Source organism: Uranotaenia lowii, chromosome 3 (genome assembly GCF_029784155.1).
Source record: "Uranotaenia lowii strain MFRU-FL chromosome 3, ASM2978415v1, whole genome shotgun sequence".
Classification (NCBI taxonomy): domain Eukaryota; kingdom Metazoa; phylum Arthropoda; class Insecta; order Diptera; family Culicidae; genus Uranotaenia; species Uranotaenia lowii.
The window spans coordinates 171083625-171102247 of record NC_073693.1 but is presented as its reverse complement, the minus strand read 5'-3'; the positions used below and the strand labels follow the sequence as shown (position 1 = coordinate 171102247).

The 18623-nt window shown below is 38.6% G+C and overlaps 2 protein-coding genes across 2 annotated transcripts; one reads left to right on the top strand and one right to left on the bottom strand.

The window, feature by feature from the left end:
• Window positions 1–632: 632 nt before the first annotated feature.
• On the top strand, window positions 633–6521 carry LOC129756648 (breast cancer type 2 susceptibility protein homolog). The gene is made up of 6 exons (XM_055753570.1): window positions 633–1435; window positions 1506–2304; window positions 2565–4040; window positions 4187–4971; window positions 5034–5251; window positions 5316–6521. Exons 1-6 carry the CDS (start codon window positions 700–702, stop codon window positions 6417–6419), a joined length of 5118 nt encoding a protein of 1705 aa, XP_055609545.1. The 5' UTR covers window positions 633–699; the 3' UTR covers window positions 6420–6521.
• Window positions 6522–17107: 10586 nt separating this feature from the next.
• On the bottom strand, window positions 17108–18135 carry LOC129752837 (uncharacterized protein K02A2.6-like). Its single transcript, XM_055748620.1, has 2 exons — window positions 17738–18135; window positions 17108–17681 (listed from the first exon to the last, which is right to left on the bottom strand). Exons 1-2 carry the CDS (start codon window positions 18133–18135, stop codon window positions 17108–17110), a joined length of 972 nt encoding a protein of 323 aa, XP_055604595.1.
• Between the last annotated feature and the right edge of the window lie 488 nt (window positions 18136–18623).

The window sequence follows — 18623 nt, the reverse complement described above, 5'->3', positions numbered from 1 at the left end:
GTTTGTTTTGTTTGTTTTGTTTGTTTTGTTTGTTTTGTTTGTTTTGTTTGTTTTGTTTGTTTTGTTTGTTTTGTTTGTTTTGTTTGTTTTGTTTGTTTTGTTTGTTTTGTTTGTTTTGTTTGTTTTGTTTGTTTTGTTTGTTTTGTTTGTTTTGTTTGTTTTGTTTGTTTTGTTTGTTTTGTTTGTTTTGTTTGTTTTGTTTGTTTTGTTTGTTTTGTTTGTTTTGTTTGTTTTGTTTGTTTTGTTTGTTTTGTTTGTTTTGTTTGTTTTGTTTGTTTTGTTTGTTTTGTTTGTTTTGTTTGTTTTGTTTGTTTTGTTTGTTTTGTTTGTTTTGTTTGTTTTGTTATTTGTTTTGTTTGTTTTTAAAAGTTTGAGTGGTTAAATTACAAAAAAAGTGAGGACAAATCAAGCTACACAATTGAAAAAATAGGGCGGTCTCTCAGAAATCAGGTCAAATATTGAAAAATCAGAACACTTGGCACCTCTGTTCAAAGTAGCCTTTTAAAATATATTTTCTGAGCGTGTCATCTGCTTGAAGCGGAACAGAAGAGTGGTTAGTTTTGTTTTTTCGTGAAGACGTGTAAATGTAAACAAAACTGCAAAAAATATTTTGGTCCCTTCTATTCATTCCTTTAATGGTTTATTGCTTCATTTTATATGTTTAAAGGGTATTGTAGCGTGTAATTTCCTGTTCAAATTATGGAGGAAGTACCCCCTAGTCCTGAAGTGGTGAAACTGAAGAAGATCCGCCGAAAAACAAGTTCCAAACGTCGCTCTCGGCTGTCATTGAATAATGATAGGGGCGCCGAAACGGAAAACGACTCGATTTTGCTAAAGGAATGTGAGCTGGACACAATTAACTCTTTGGAAACTCGGGTAAGCAGTGTTAATCTTCCTATTGATCCACCCGCGGAAAAAGGTCATACAGATCTCCTCTATTTCGACGTTGATACTGAACGGGTAGAGCAAGTTAAAGATGATCCACTCGCTTCCGCTGCATTGCTAGAAAAGGCAAATCAGCTTGAATCCCGCAATGGTCCTGGACCGTCGAATGAGTTTCTAGCAAATGTTAAAAACAAATTTATGAAAGTAAACGAGGTGTTAGAGTCAACTCCAGAGAAGTCTAGTGGTTCAGCTATAGATAGAAATGATCGTTTAAATACCTCTATACCAAAGAAATCGAACTATAGCTACACTCAATTCGATCTCGACACTCAAATGATGGGTATCTGGGATGCGGCAGATATGCTTGCTGAAGATGGAATGAAAGATTGGAGCAGTCCCTTGAAGCAGCTAGTACATGCTCCTAGTGAGGAACCGCACGGTTTGCGTCAAAAACCGAAGGAAAATGTCACTTCTGAACAACAGACTACTTGGAAAAAAGATCGCTGGAAGGATATAAGACAGTCCGCTTTCTCTCGTGAATCTGTTAACGGTAAATTTATATTGTGCCATTGATTTTTCTAATTGTTTTTGGCAAACCATATCCCTTTCCATATTTTCAGAAGTTTCAGATATACAGCGTTCAATCGTTCCCACAAATAACGTACTGATTAAAATTCAGCAAGATTTCAGTGAAGGCGAAGAAATTAATATGGCAGTTGATTATAGTATAATAAAGTCAACGCCGCTAAGGAAGCGTCTGTCTAAAATACAAGATTATATCGACAGTCCTCCGCAAACTGTTAAAAAGGCTAGCATTCGAAGAACGTTCTCTAAACGAAAAGGCCCTGTTTCTAAACCTGTTGTAATCCGTCGGTTGAGCTACGAAAGTGACGACTCAAGTGAAGCTAACCATTTGCCGAGTGAATTGAATACAGTCTCATCGGATGAAGAAATGCAATCACTTGGAGATCCTTCTGCAGAACAGCTTGTTGCTTCCAGTGTAACTCCAGATATAGACGATAATTTTAATTCGAGCGTGTTTATGAAAGCCAACATTAATCAACTGTCGCAATTCTTCTCCCAGTCTTTGGTCGATTCGAATGAAAAACACAAACGAAACTCCGAATCATTGAATAGAGAACCACCTTTCTATGGATTTCCATCGTCCCCAACAACTCCAATTTCTATACGATCAACAGATGCTTGCTCGCCACAAACTTTGAATATATCGTGGCTCTTTCGAGAAAGTACAGATTCCGGATCAGAGCTGGAAGAAGCCGAACAAAGTTGCAAGCCTTTCGAAACATGTCCAACCCTTCATACAATGCTAGACGATGATGAAGACTTCTTGGTGCAATTGACCACCTCACAAAAGAACCCTGGAGATTTCTGTAAAAGTGTTCATCAAACTGTTGATGTGTAAGTATTTTTCATTTCGTTAATTTGAATTTTCCTTCCATGATGCATAGAGTATGTTTTGGTAAATGTCACGTTTCAACTTGAATAAATAATTTAATATCAGTTATTTTTGAGAATATTTGCAATTTCTGTCTTAACATATCATGGGGTCCCCAAGTGATAGTAAATTATATAATTTGTTATTATCGGTCATTATGTGTCAGGTTTGCTGAAATCTTAATGATAACTCTGATTGAGTATTTTTTTTTACTTTTTTTTAGCAAACCAGAAATTCGGGCTACACCTATCCAGCCAGTCGTATTCACCGGTGGTTTCCAAACTGCTGGCGGTTCTGGGATAAAAGTCTCAAATGATGCACTTTCGAAAGCACGAACCATCTGGGAAGAAGAGGAGACAAAGTTTCAAAGTGCTTTGTGCGCAGAAGCAACTTTTTCTGGTTTCCAAAATTCAGCTCAACAGCAAGACAAAGTGTTGGATCATTTAAAAGCTCATTATGGAAAATTCAACGAAGGTGAAAGTTCTACAAACGGAAAAATGTCTTCAAATGGATTTCAGACAGCGACCGGTAGGTCAATATCTGTTTCCGAAAAATCGTTGGCCAAAGCAAAAACTATGCTTCAAGAGATGGACAATGAAATATTGCAAGCAAAACCAACTTCAAATGGATTTCAAACAGCTGGTGGTAGATCGATTTCAGTTTCTGAACATTCACTCGCCAAGGCAAAAAATATGCTTCTAGAGGTGGACAATCCGGAATGTTCGACTCATCCTAATGAAATTGTGCCGAAACAAAAATGCAATCGAGTTTCACCCGTTTTTGGGAATGCATTAGAAAATTCAAAAACACTCAATGAAACAACTGGTAATCAATGTTTGGGTTTTCAAACTGCTCGTGGTAATGCAGTGAAAGTATCAGACGAAGCTTTATCTAAAGCTCAATATGTGTTCCAACAGCTTGAGAAAGACGATGAAATGAGTAAAGGTCAACTGCAAAATATTCATATGAATGGTTTTCAAACAGCGAAAGGTAAATCTCTAACAGTTACTGAGCATGGAATGGCCAAAGCTCGTTCAATTTTAGATCAAATTGAACTCGAAACTCACATTAATATTAAACGAAGACGAGACTCGGACTGTTTAGAAGTGGAAACTCCTATTAAAAAATCCAGATCTGATCCAGAAACATCGATGATCAATAGGCATCAATTAAAAGAATCTGTTGGAAAACCTTATGATATAGATAATTTCTTTGGAGATTTAGATGATCAAGACTTCCACCAACTCTTCTGTCCACCAGAATCGGCCCCAATCGAAGGCAAGCGCTCATCTAGGCCATCGAAACAAGTGTGCCTCGCTAATCGATTCGATGAATGTGATCGCATCAGTTCGGATCCCAAAAAATCTCCATGGGATGATAGCTTTGGCGAAATCGTTGCAAAACTAAGTCCTGATCTAAACACCGAACTTAAACCATCTTCCCAAACGCTGGAAACCCGCCGTCTGGCTCGCTTTAATCAACTAAAATATATACAAAACAAACCTGTTGATGCGCGGCGGACAAGAATAACTGATTTTGTGCAGAAGAAACAGCTGCACAACCGTTGCACTCTAGAACAGTTTGTTGGTGGCTGTAAACCGAATCCAGGAAAAATTTCCGATGAAGACGTCAATCAGACAAATTTTGTCACAGCAGAAAATGCTGAATATTTGAAGTTCAATATGGTGGCTGTTTATGGGTAAGTTTTTTTTTGTTATTTGTTAAATACAGCTTAAAATAGATTTCTAATATTTCGGTTTTTGATTTATTTATAGTTTGATCAATTTTAGAAAAGTAACTTTTTAAAACGCAGATCTAGTGATAGCATTACTCTTTTAATTTCAGAAAATCCCAGTGCGAAGAAAATGTAGATGGTTTTGCTGTTGGTGAAAGCGAGGAAACAGAAACACGTATCCACCTCGATGATTCATGTTCCGCGGGAGTAGCAGAAATGAGTAATGCTTTTCTCGCCCATGCTGGCATTGATCCGGCGCTGGTTCCTGACGGATGGATTCTCAACTCTTGGAAATGGATTCTGGTGAAGCTATCTTCAATGGAGCGAAATTTTTCTGACTTCTTTCGCGAAATGATTACCCCTCAAAATGTGTTGGATCAATTACTGTACCGATATCATGTGGAAATTGATTGCGCCAAACGGTCTGTGATCAGGAAAATAGTAGAAAAGGATGATATTGCAGGCAAAAGAATGGTTTTGTTTGTCTCTCGGGTGTTTCGTGGACAAAACCCTTCAGACATAGAAATAGAACTGTGCGATGGATGGTACCCTATCAGAACGGTGCTTGATTCTTATCTTATTCAAGCAGTTCTAAATGGTAAAATATGTGTTGGCACAAAATTAATGACTCAAGGTGCAGATCTTCTAAACTTAGCTGAAGCATGTCCCCCACTGGAAGTGCCTTTGGATGTGCGGTTGCGCATCCATGCAAACTCCACCCGAAGAGTAAAGTGGTCGACAAAGCTAGGGCTGTATCGAGTTCCTGCCAGTTTTTACGTATCGTGCAATAATATTTTAGAACGAGGGGGTCTGGTTGTATCGTTAGAAGTTGTCATAGTAAGAGTTTACCCTTTGATGTACGTTGATAAATCACAAAAGGAATTGTTCGGCTCAGGTAATAGTTTTGTTTTTTCCCTGTAGCTTTTTCTGAAATTTATATGATAATTTTTATTTCAGTTCTACGCTCGGAACGTGTTGAAAGAAAAAGAACTCTGGCTGATGACACCAGTCAATCAGAAATAGTTCAAGGTTTGTTCAGTCAAATTCAAAAGGAGGTCGAAGCTGAAAAATGTAATAAACGAATAAGTTCGCTTTGTAGTAAAATATCAAAGTCTACTACCGTTGCTGAGCTAATCGAGATGATGGATGCTGGAATGGATTTATCTGTTTTAGAAGTATGCTTACTTGAAAAGTAAAACGAAAACAGTTGGACCAGATTATTAATCATTTTAATTTTAGTTTGAGCTATCAACAACCCAACGAGAAGCAGTAATGAATTATCAACAACACAAGCAAGAAGAAATTAGGAATGAAATAAACCGAAGAGTTAAGGAACGGATGGCCGGACAAAACGGACTTAAGCGAAAAGTTGCTGCCTTGCTGAAAGTTCGAGTAATGGATGCTAGAAAGCCAGAAAAAGTTCTCTTACTGTCGATTTGGCGACCTCCGGAATATCTAAGCGACATCATACAGGAAAAGAAATTTTTGAAAATTCATAACGCTACTGCTAACGGTACTCGAAACGGCGAGATACAATTAACAACGGGAAAGAACAGTTCCTTCAGCATGTTGAGTCCAACAAAATACGAACTGCCTGTCGACCAAACTAGAAAACTGACCAAAATATCCGAGATTGATGTCTTCAGCTTCAAACCCTTATTCAATGAATTTGATACCATCGGAGTGGTTGTTCAGATTGGAGTTTTAGAGTCGAAAAAGTTCCAGCTAGTCTACTTTGCAGATAGCGAGTCAAATCTTCTGTGCGTTAATTTTTGGTCTGGTATCAAAGAATACGCTTACGAAGACTTAATTAAAGAACGCACTGTTCTGTGTATTTCTAATCTGCAATGGCGGACAATCAATGCCTTGAGTGCCATACCCAATTCATTTGCAACGGAATATACTACCTTTAGCGAGTGTTCAAAATTGGAACATTTTTCAGAAGAACTTACTCGCTTCCAGACATTACTTAACGCACAGAACTTTGACACATTTTACGATAACTGTAGAATGAAAATATTAGAAATGAAAGATAGAAAACTATCTCGTCAAAGCAATACTTTTACACCCGATCAAATCCATCACAATGGCATTACTACACCCCTGCGGACGGTTTTGAAAAGTTACAATTCGTTTGCAGGAACTCCCAATGACTTTTCGCCGGGTGTTGGCCAACCAGTGAGCTTGCAGAAACGAAAGATTGAACAACTGGCAGCTGCTTATAAAAGTCCTCCAAAGTTAACGCCAATAGTGATGCGAAGCAATCCGCGGGTTCGGAAGAGCTTCAGAAATCCAGCCAGGCTGGAAGATCGTATGAACCGTGCCGAATGTGATGATCATTAGAATCGACACGCTTGTTTTCGTTCCATTATTAAATAGCTATGTTATATAACATTAAGTTGAATTGTGGCATTCGATAATAAAAATGGATGCGTATTTCGTAAATCTAAATGTTACATTAATCTATGAAATATCCGAACCTGATGTGTTGAAGGAAAATTCGATTTGTAAGCGATCTGTTCGATAATTTTGAAACGCTGTAATTCCCCTTGAAAGAAACTTTAGAATATGATGCTGAGTATTAAAATTCACTGCTTCATTAGGAGACTGATTAAAAAGAGGATTTTATTTTTCTAATTTTAATTTTAGTTGTTATTTGTTGACATGCGCTTCTTGTAGGATAACTAATGAATTTTCAGAGGTATTTTTCGAATCTGCATAAAATTGTGTGTGCAACTCGTTGCATAACGCGATTTTTTCAGCACTCTACGTTCTTTTCATCTCGGCAAGCCTCGTTAGATAAATTTACGACTAGTGCTTAAAAAATCCACTTTTTGCAGCTTGATACACATAAAAATAACTATTTTTATTACACTAACTTATATTTCATTTTTTGAGATTGAATCAATTTGACATAGGCTAAAATGATTAAAAGCATTTTACGTAGAACTTAGTAGTGCTGCTATTTTCTTGCACACCACTGTTAGCTGAAAATATTTATAATATAAACCTTTTCTGCAACAATGTTAGGATCGTTGAAAATAAACTTAACGGTGAAAATGTTTATATACAATTTAATCTTAAATATGAACCTAGTTGGCGATGGGCGCGCTCGCAGTCCCGGATTTCTCATGTGTTAAACAGAGAAGGCAGTAGCCTTCACTCCCATAGGGAAGAATAAAGGGAGTTAATCCACTAACCATAGTTAAGCTCCCCTAAAAAAAAGCCTTCATTCGAATTTCACTCCGATTAGTTGTCGCTGTCACTCTCATGGAAATCTGTTTAAGAGTAAAGAGCAAGCTTCATTCTTTTTAGCAGTTCAAAGCCCAATCCACCGTTAATTTTGTTTGAATGTTATACATACTGTTAAAAAAATGACTTGGATTTAAACCTTTTTGAGCACACGAGCAAAGCCGATTAAATCTGCTAGTTTACTAGAAATGTCATAAATTGGGGCTACGTTTTGAAATGTAGAGCCACCTTTTTGTCGCAACCAGTCAGGTAGTTTTCATAAATCAAGTTTAAAGTATTGAATAGAGTTTGAGGTTTGGAACAATGGAAACAAAAAGAGTTCCAACTTATTCCACCTTCACTGCCGTTCTAAGCAAGATTGTCCCATGTGGAAAAACGTGCAAACGAGAAAAACGCGATTGAAATATCAGCTATATTTCCAAATTTTCTCTGAAACTAAAAATTCAACGACAGTTATTTCGTAGTGAACAGTTCAAGTTAATCATTTTACAATGATTTCTGCCAGAAAATTACATTTCCTACAAAAAACAGCAAATTAGAGCCAAAAATGCTAGTTCTACGAAAAACTGTCACACGGCTACAATTTTTCTATCATTTGGCTTGCGTAGTTAATTTTTTTCCCAAAAACTCGCTAAACCGTAATTTGAGAAATACGTTCCTCTTCTATATATATAAAAATGAATTTCTGTCTGTCTGTCTGTCTGTCTGTCTGTCTGTTCCCTATAGACTAAGAAACTACTTAACCGATTTGCGTGAAACTTGGCAGGTGGAGGTATTGGAGGTCGGGGAAGGTTCCTGTAGTGAGTAAGATATACGTTGGTAAAAAAAACGATTACTTTGAATGAAAAATTACGATTTAAGATTTGTGAGAAATAGGACATGATTTGGTTAAGTGTTTTAATGCAAACGCTTCAGATACCGTTTGAATGAGATGCAATTTTCAGTATCATAGAAAACGTTAAGGTGTAAAAGAGAAAGGAATCATACAATCGTATTGATCAAAGAGCGACAAAGATATAAACGTCATTCTATCCGTGATTGTTGCGGAAATTAGAAGTGCAGAATAAAGTTTCAATAAATTCTTCGAAAAGCGAAGAAAAAACGTCTTGAAAAGGGAAATTTGGTTCAAAGGATACTACACATTCCTGATACTATTTCATGTTTGCTGGATAAGTAAGTAAGAAGTGAGTGAGTAAGTAAATAAGTAAGTATTTATGTAAGTAAGAAAGTTAGTAAGAAGGTAAATTACTTCCGTCGTTGACTCATTCATAGATCATAGATCCCAAACCACTACTACTTACCTAGGTCAGGCAAATAGAAATTCGCTGCAGAATTTGTAGTGAGTAAGATATACGTTGGTAAAAAAAACGATTACTTTGAATGAAAAATTACGATTTAAGATTTGTGAGAAATAGGACATGATTTGGTTAAGTGTTTTAATGCAAACGCTTCAGATACCGTTTGAATGGGAGTTATTAAGCAAACACTAGCGACACCATGTCCTCCATAGAAAAGTTTCGATTAGTTAGGGAGCTTTTGGAAAGCTTTTGAAAACGGCCATACATTTGTCCTAACTCCGAAACGTCAAAAAATTTACCTGGCAAGGCGGATGAGATGCAATTTTCAGTATCATAGAAAACGTTAAGGTGTAAAAGAGAAAGGAATCATACAATCGTATTGATCAAAGAGCGACAAAGATATAAACGTCATTCTATCCGTGATTGTTGCGGAAATTAGAAGTGCAGAATAAAGTTTCAATAAATTCTTCGAAAAGCGAAGAAAAAACGTCTTGAAAAGGGAAATTTGGTTCAAAGGATACTACAATGGCGCAGTTGCTCCCAAGTGCGCTGGGTAAGTTAACGGAATTGAACTAAATCAAAGGAAATAAGGATTGTTTTCGGGTACTGGTAAACTAAAAAAAATCGAGAAGCCATGTGTTTTTTTACAAAATGGAGAAAGAGAAAAGGGGGAAGCAGAGCGAGAGTACTCTGAATCAGAGCGAGAGTTCTCTGATGGAAGAAAGATGGATTTGGAATCAGAGCGAGAGTACTCTGAAGAAAAGAGAAAAAGGAGAATAAAAATAAAAAGAGAGCGAGAGACTCTAAAATAAAAGAGCACAATTGGCAACGCTTTTTTTACTAGTCCTCCAGTACCCGAAAATTAAACAAATAATCGAAGCTCTCGGTTTGCAGCCTGAGACTCGTTTATTGGAAATGATCGAATAACTGTAACAATAACAAGAATACAACTAATAATAAAGTGATAGATATGGGACTGAATATACATAGAGAGAGATAAATCCTTGAATCGAAGAGAAAAATGAATTCTAAAGGCGAGGATGTACAGAGTCCTTTTCATTAAAACCCGGTTTTTGAAGATTTTTTTTCATAATTGTCATTGCATAGCATTGAGTTTTTCGGTTTGAATCCTGAAATTCTCAAATATATAAGCATTGTAAGGTGGCTTAATGCATCTGAGTTCAACTTTCAGGAGTTCTTATGCAAAAATCAGTCATTTTGACAAAACAAACGAAAGTTGTTAGAATTGGAGGATGTTGTTGTTGGGTATCGTATTTTTGGCTCGAGTGATAAAACAAAACGCAAGAGAGATTTTGCATCTGACCTATTGATTTGAAGACTGTTGATAAAACGGATTGACTAGTAAGAGAGTGAGATGGAGGAAACTTCTTTATATCAGATGTTCCGAAGGATAGAACGGCTTAGCGTTTCTTAAATACCCCTGTGAGTGTTAAAGGTTGTACGAGGGATGTACGAGGGGTAAACTGTTATGTTTTTTTCCCTTTTGCATGAAATGGTTTTTCTAGGGATGTCATAGTTAGTAGGTTTGTTTTAAGAAAACATTCTTCCGAACACATAAATAAAAATTCCACAAGGAAATATGTAGTCCGAGAAGGACATTTAAAATTTTGAATCTGAAGAAAGATTAATAAAAAAATTGAATAGAAGAAGGAAAAATTTCTTTTTCATTAAATACCCTACACTGCAAAAATTCCACACATTAGGGGTATGTGCCTGCCTATATAGATTTTTGCAATTGGCATCCCATATAACAAATATGTGTCGCACATAGATTCAGGAAATATTTCAACCTTATGTGCGACACATAAAAATTATTCGTTTGAAAAACGCCTAAAACTAGGCAGTTATTTGTTATAAAAATTGTTGTTCTTATCAAGCTTCGAATGTTTAAAAATGAGATAAACATTTGTGTTTTTATTGCAATGATAACGTGTTTTGACTTATAAATTTTTTTAGCACACAATCTTTTAATTTAAAAATTTTCCGCTTAACTGTTGTAAACTTCCGGTGGCTCATGATCCGAGTTACCCGAGGTTTGTTAACCGAACACGTTTCATTTTAGTTCAAGGGCCACCAGCAATCTGCGCCAGCCGCCAACACCCGCTGTGGGGAGAGAGAGGTAATGAAACATACATACACTTTGTGGTCTTCGCGTTTTTTTCGAAGTTTTTGATAAAAATTAAATTTACATACCTGATGCGCCTAAATAAGCTCAATAAATTCTCCTCCATCAGTACCACGAGTCTTTTCTCAATCGCAGCCATTTTGCAAGTGTGAAATCTTTCAAAGTTTTATATTTGACACATAGCTTTTATAAACATCATGTTCATAAAAACTATGTGTCAAATATAAAACTTATTTGAATCATATAGTCGTAGATATTTATGAGCTTATGTGTGAAGGAACATATACAAAAAGTGTAGATTTTTTGCAGTGTAAATTATGAAAATTTGGATGAATTAAGAAGTTAAAAATTAAATGAATTTGTTTAGTTGAAATCGAAAATTTAGTAAAGTCAAGTTGAAAAGCGATCATGCAAGTTCATTATTAGCGTAACCCACGGTAATGGAAGAAAATCTGGAAACAATGAAAAAAAAAAATAAACAAAGTTGTGAATATATTTTGCAATTATTTTAAACTAAAAAAAATCGGAAACTTTAGGACTACTGATCGAAATTAAAATTTGATAGAAACATACGCTAAGTATAGAGGAGGAGAGTAATGTAGTGAGTAAGATATACGTTGGTAAAAAAAACGATTACTTTGAATGAAAAATTACGATTTAAGATTTGTGAGAAATAGGACATGATTTGGTTAAGTGTTTTAATGCAAACGCTTCAGATACCGTTTGAATGAGATGCAATTTTCAGTATCATAGAAAACGTTAAGGTGTAAAAGAGAAAGGAATCATACAATCGTATTGATCAAAGAGCGACAAAGATATAAACGTCATTCTATCCGTGATTGTTGCGGAAATTAGAAGTGCAGAATAAAGTTTCAATAAATTCTTCGAAAAGCGAAGAAAAAACGTCTTGAAAAGGGAAATTTGGTTCAAAGGATACTACAGTTCCTATTATGGTTTGAGACCCCTCCCCCTAGCAGGAAGGGAGGAGGGGCCTCCCAAAAAATTGACAATTTTTTGCATAACTCGAGAACCAATCAAGCAAATGGTATCAAATTTGACATGGTGTGGTATTTGGGGACGGGAAATATTTCTATGAATATTAGGTACCCCTCCCTCCTCTCAGTAGGGTGATAGGAAAGGGGGAGGGGGGCTACCTTACAATTTTTCATATAACTCGAAAACTAATCAAGATATTGGAACAAAATTTGACACGGGAAGGTATTTGGATACGAAGAATATTTGAATGATTATATGAGACCCCTCCCTCTTTCCAGTAGAAAGGGGGAGGGACCTCCTTCATATTTTTTTTACATATCTCAAAAACTAATAAAGCAAATGGAACTAAATTTGGCATGTGAGGGTATTTGAATACGAAAAATATTTCTATGATTATCTGGAACCCCTCCCTCTTTCCAGTAAGGAGATATAAAGAGGGAGGGGGCCTCTTTTATAATTTTTACATAACTCAATAACTAATTAAGCAAATGGAACCCAATTTGGCATGGGCGGGTATTTTGGAACGTGACATATTCTTATGATTGTTTGAGACCCCTTCCTTTTTCCAGCGGGGAGAAAAGAAAGAGGGAGGGAAGTTTCGTACAGTTATTACTACATATCTCATGATCTACAACAGCAAATGGAACCAAATTTGGCATGGAACTATATTTGGGTACGAGAAATGCTTCTAAGAATATTTGGTATCCCTCATTCCTTCAAAGAGGTGGATGAAAAGGGGGAGGAGAGGTCTCCCTTTCAATTTTCAGTATTACTGAAGAGTTGATCGATGAAATTGAACCATATTTGGCATGTGAGGGAATTTGAGTACGAGAAATGTTTCTATTATAAATTGAGGCCCCATCTTTTTTAGCGAAAAGATATAAAGGGGGGCTTCCATCCAATTTTTTTTTCATAACTCGAGAATTAATCGAGCCAATGTAACCAAATTTGGCATCAAAGAGTAATTGAGTGCGAAAAATACTTTTACTATGTGAAACAATTCCTTTCTTGCAGTAGGATGATAGAATTAGGGATATAGGAGGGGAAGAGGAGGCTTACATTTAACTTTTTTTTTTACAAAATCCGAGAAATGAACAAAACTTAACATGGAATATCATTTTGGTATGATTCTATGATTATCTGACACACCATCCTCTTTTCAGTGAGTAGGTACATAGGAGGAGGGAGGTGAGCCCAATTTTGTTTTGTACAATTTTGTTAGCCTAAGTTCTCAATTTATGTTAACGAACCAATAAATGGAAACAAATATGGCATGGAAAGGTACTTGGTTACTAGATATGTTTCTACGGTTACGCTTTACAGTGTAAAGAGGGGAAGAAAGGAGGAGGCTCAATATACATTTTGTTGTAAAGCTTAAAAACTTATCAACCAATGGAACGATATTTGATATAAGAGGATTTTTGGGAACGAAAAAAATCGGTATGGTTATTAAAGATCACGTCCACCATTCAGCAGGGGGTGGAGGGAAGGACAGGAGAGGGGGCTCTAATATCAGTTTTTTAGCATAAATCCAGAACATATCAAGCAAAAACAACCATATTTTATAAGTTAGATTGCTTACGTACGATTATATTGAAACCCTCCAGAAAGATTAAAATTATCAGATCTTCAACACAAATTTATAAAACAAGATTCAGGATATAAGTTTAAGTTATCTTTGTGTTGCAATTCGAAACTCCAGCTGCAGCTCTCATTTTATAGCTTTTACTTATGAATTATGTTCTAATTTGATTTAAAATAATGCCAATAAAACAATTATAAAAAATTTAAATATCACTTAATTTTGAAAGGTGTAGCAAAGCACACCGGGTCAGCTAGTTGTTTATAAAAATGTATAGTTGAGTATGGATCCTGTAAGTAGTGCCTACCGAAAAGTGTTTAGTGAAAATTTCTCTGAATAAAACTCTAAAGGCTTCTCGCTCCTCCTCTGCCCTCTATTTTAGAGTTCTTTTCAGTGAATAACATTAAATTCAACAGTTTAAACTCATCTTAAGACAATTTTTTGATAAAATTTGCATTTTTCATAGAATTTGCTCTAGTGTGACATTCTTGCGTAGAACTATCAACATAGAGACAACCACCTTGATGAAAATTTGAAAATGATGAAGTTCAGAACAAAGTATACTTGTTTGTGTTTTTATTTGAAAGTTAACACTAAAAGAGACCGTTTCCAGCAAAAAGCGAAAATGACCCAAAAGTCACATGGGACATTCTTGCTTAGAACGGCAGTTCAGCCTTCATAATATACAATTTTAGAAATAGAAGCGGCTCCAGAGAATAGTCTCTGGAGCCACTGCTTGTAGCTTCATCAAACATAAATGACCTAGTTTTCGATCCACAACTGTTTTTTCATGAATATGAGCATGTTTCATGGTTAGACTATGTCACAGGTCCGATTATGTCACATAGTCGGATTATTGGTCAGATTATTTAAAAGGTCGGATTCTGTCACTTGGTCTATTATGTTGCATGGTCAGATTATGTTGCATGATTGGATTATGTAGCATGGTCCGATTATGATGCATGGTTGGATTATGTCACACGGTCCGATTTTGTTTTGCATGATCGGATTATGTCACATGGTCCGATTATGTTGCATGGTCGGATTATGTCACAAGATTGAATAAGTTTCTTTGTCAGGCTATGTCGCATGGTCGGTTATGTTACTTGGTCAGATTATTTCAATGGTCGGATTATGTCACATGGTCGATTATATTGCGTAGGAAATCGAAATCCGGTGGCAGTAAGGCAATTGCCAGTGCATGAGCGGAGATGGAAGACTAAAGTTTTCGATAAGGAAGTGTGCACTGAAGTTATATACATGCAGGAAGCATCGCAGGTCCATAATGCTGAGCAGCTGACGAAAATGGTGGTAGCGGTGTGCGACATGACCATGCCCAGAAGGAATACACCGAAGTGGTGGCGACGACCCGCTTACTGGTGCACCTCAGAAATAGCTGAGCTTCGTACTTGCTGTCTAAAAGCCAGACGACGATCTCAACGGGCGAGAAATAAAGCCGATAGAGAAACGAGGGTGCCGTTTACCGAGAAGCCAGGGTGGCACTTAAGCTAGCGATTGAAGCAAGCAAAGAGAACTGCTACAGAGCGTTATGCCAGAGCGTAGATGATAACCCATGGGGCCAAGCCTATAAAGTTGCACTGGCGAGATTCGGTGGCCCAAGGTCGCCGACTGAAAAGTATATGGAAAAACTGAGAGAGATCGTTGCACATCCTTTCCCGCAGCATGGTCCGACGCAGTGGCCACTTATCCCGTATGACTCGGGTGCCCACGACATCGAGCCAGTAACGAACGAAGAACTTGTGGAAATCGCTAAGAAACTTGCGGTAAATAAGGTCTTTGGTCCGGACGGAATCCCAAATGCAGTGCTGAAGGTGGCGGTACAGACCATTACGGATACCTTCAGAGTGGTGCTACAAAAGTGTCTCGACGAGGGTTCGTTTCCAAATTCGTGGAAGACGGCGAAGTTGGTGCTACTACCGAAACCTGGAAAATTCATTTGTCTGCTGGACACCCTTGGTAAGCTACTGAAGAGGATAATATTTAACAGACTTATTATCAACACAGAAGGCGAAAGTGGACTGTCGGACAGATAGTTCGGTTTTCGGAAAGGGAGATCTACGGTGGACGCCATCCGAATGGTGACAGAGTACGCGAAGCGCGCATATAAAAAGAAGCGGACAGGTGTTCGTCACTGCGCCATTGTGACAATCGACGTTAAGAATGCCTTCAACAATGCCAGCTGGGAAGCGATTGCCAAATCACATCACAGGACGCGTGTTCCCAATACCCTCTGCAGGATAATAGGAAGCTTCTTCGAAAATCGAGTCCTGACGTAAGAAACCGAAACTGGGTTACGATCTACTGCCCTAACAGCGGGTGTTCCACAGGGTCGCATACTCGGACCTGTGCTTTGGAATGCCATGTACAATGAGGTGTTAACGCTGAAACTACCAGCAGGCGTGCAGATAGTCGGATTTGCTGACGATATCGTGCTCATGATCACCGGCGAAACAATCGAGGAGGTAGAAGACCTTGCAACGGTGTCCTTAGAAAGGGTTGGTATGTGGATGGAGGGAGCTAAGCTTCAGATAGCTCACCATAAAACAGAAGTTCTGCTCGTGACCAATAAAAGAGTTGTGCCGCATATGGAGATTACTGTTGGAGGGTACACGACATCTTCGAAACAGCAGCTGAAATACCTTGGAGTAATGGTCGACAATCGCTTAAGTTTTGGTGCACACGTCAAATACTGTTGTGAAAGTGCATCGAAAGTCATCGATTCATTGGCCTGGATTATGCCGAACTGCCATGGTCCAAAAAGTAGCAAGAGACGTCTCCTTGCGAGCGTAGCACTGTCCAAACTACGATACGGTGGAGCGGCCAGGAGAGGAATCTCGTGATCATCTTCACGGAAATATTTAAAAAAAAACCAGCTAGGCTCTCAAGTGATGAAAATATTATAAGTTTTGGGCACCACGAAATAAGCTCTTATGATCTTTAAATTATCTTGATCTATAATGTACGCACTGTGTCGTGTTCCCAGAAGAATGAAAAGACTGTACTAAGAGACTAGATTGATGTTTATTCAAGCTAGTGCGACAACTGAATGACTGAGCTTTCACACAGGTAGTGGTATTTATACCAGCAGGTACTCCTAGCGTGATAATAGAATGCTTCTGTTTGGTTGTGTGGTCGTGGCCTACCACATCTCCCTTTTTTTAAGAAAGATCGTACGAGCTCAAACGAAATCATCCAACAACTCCGACAATGGAAGATTTGGTGTTGGAACCAGTGCTACTGCTTCAATGAACCAGACCTTCAGTTGATTGGTGTGGGATCTGATGAGTCGACCGTTGTCCAGGAGTACGGTGTACTTCCCTCCGTTTTTGAGTTCGATGATTCTGCCAGGTACCCATTTGACCAAACTCTTTTGTCGAATTTTCGCCTTGACTTGATCCCCAGCGACGAATGTTAGTTGTACAGCACTGATGGGTCTAACATTCAGCATTGGAGAGTTCGAAGTGGACCCGTCCAGTGAATCGAAGGGAATTGACCAAAGGTTGAATGAATCGATGAGGTCGATGCCAAGGACGTTCAGATCTGGATGGTTGGTGACGTAGATGCATGAACGTTTTAAGACGTTCCGGATAGTTACTTGTGCGTTGAATTCACCCAAAACGTCGAGCATATTTCCGGATGCACTGATAGCAACGATGTTCGTCAGGTTGATTGTTGGCTTTCCGATAGTTTTCCAAGTTTGCGTAGAGATGATGGTGATGTCAGAAGCACAGTCCAGCTAGAGCTTGACGTTGACACCGTTCAGATGAACATCAACAAACTTGTGCCTCTTGGAAATGTCCACTTTCTGCACCAGAGTGACACCTTTTATCTTACGAAGGTTTGGATAATGCTCGTCGGTTGTTTTCTTCCTGGAATCCGCTGAAGCACAGTAACCTTCCTTGTGGCCCCTGCGTTTGCATTTTCCGCAGGTGGAATTCTGGAACGGGCACTCACGGACGTAATGGAAGTCCCCGCAGAGCCAGCAGGGCGTCTTCGGAACCTTTTTTGTCTTCTGCTCGGGTGGTTTTGAATGGAGGGACACAGCGTTGATTAAGGGGTCCTTCTTCTCAACCATTTGTGTGTCCTGTTTCGGGTTGTGGAGCTTGTGGCACTCGTCCACCAGCTTGTCCAGAGTGAGTTGGCAATCTTCGGCAAGTGGGGCGCTTTCTTCGGCTTCGACCTTACTAATGAGCCGAGCTCGTATGTCTGCGTCCCGTGGCGATTGTAAACCACATATGAAACGCAGAGCTTTAAACTGGTCACTAGTAAGCCGGTTGAGTTGAAACGCCTCGCAGTTTTTGTTGATGGAACTGCGTATGCGGTGAAAACATCTGCGTCGTCCTTCCTGTACTGCAGGCACTGGTACCGTGCGTTGAACAGCGATTTTTGTCGACCGAAGAGACGCTTGAGCTTTGTCACTGTTGTTTCAAAGTCAAAGTCTCGGGGGTGACTCGGCAAAATGCTGTCCAGATACCGTTCGTGAAACTGCGAATCGACTTTCCGGAGGAGCAGTCTGACCTTGGCAGCGTCGTCCAAATGTTGCCCATCTTGCCTGAAGACGTCTTCATACCGAGCGAACCAGGAGTCGAAAAAAATTCCGCCGTCTGGGTCGAACCGGAATTCTTGAATTCCCGTCGCCAGCGACTCGTTAATTTTCTCGCTCCCAACCTGAGGAACTGCGTTGTTCTGCAGGAGAACTTCAATCTGTTGCTGCTGGTTGGCCAGGATATCGGTGAGCCGAAGGATAGCGTTTTTGATATCCATTTCGGTCATCTTCTGATCGGGATCTTTGAGGTTCTCGTCGCCAATTTGTCGTGTTCCCAGAAGAATGAAAAGACTGTACTAAGAGACTAAACTAGATTGATGTTTATTCAAGCAAGTGCGACAACTGAATGACTGAGCTTTCACACAGGTAGTGGTATTTATACCAGCAGGTACTCCTAGCGTGATGATAGAATGCTGTGACATTCTAGTGGCTTCTGATTGTTGTTGTTGTTGTTGTTGTTGTTGTTGGGTTTTGAATTTTTGGCCTGAGGGACGATGCCTCATATCGCCACTGCTCTTGCTTTTGTCATTTGACGGCTGTTACGTTTAGTTAACGATTTATCGTTACCTTCGTAGAATGGTCGTTTCTGCAGTTAGAGATCACTTGGTCAAACTTGACCAAGTGCTGTTCCCATCTCGTTAAGAACTTCTAATATTACCAGAAGTCCATCGTCTTCGTCTGGCGCTATCGTGTATTTCGTGAGTTT

Bases quoted from the DNA above. Each gene is read 5' to 3' on its own strand.
- LOC129756648 (XM_055753570.1), top strand. From the start codon at position 700: ATGGAGGAAGTACCCCCTAGTCCTGAAGTGGTGAAACTGAAGAAGATC. The intron at 2,305-2,564 runs GTAAGTATTTTT...ACTTTTTTTTAG, and splicing joins GTTCATCAAACTGTTGATGT to CAAACCAGAAATTCGGGCTA. The intron at 5,252-5,315 runs GTATGCTTACTT...TTTTAATTTTAG, and splicing joins TGGATTTATCTGTTTTAGAA to TTTGAGCTATCAACAACCCA.
- LOC129752837 (XM_055748620.1), bottom strand. From the start codon at position 18,135: ATGGATATCAAAAACGCTATCCTTCGGCTCACCGATATCCTGGCCAAC. The intron at 17,682-17,737 runs GTACCAGTGCCT...CCGCATACGCAG, and splicing joins AAATCGCTGTTCAACGCACG to TTCCATCAACAAAAACTGCG.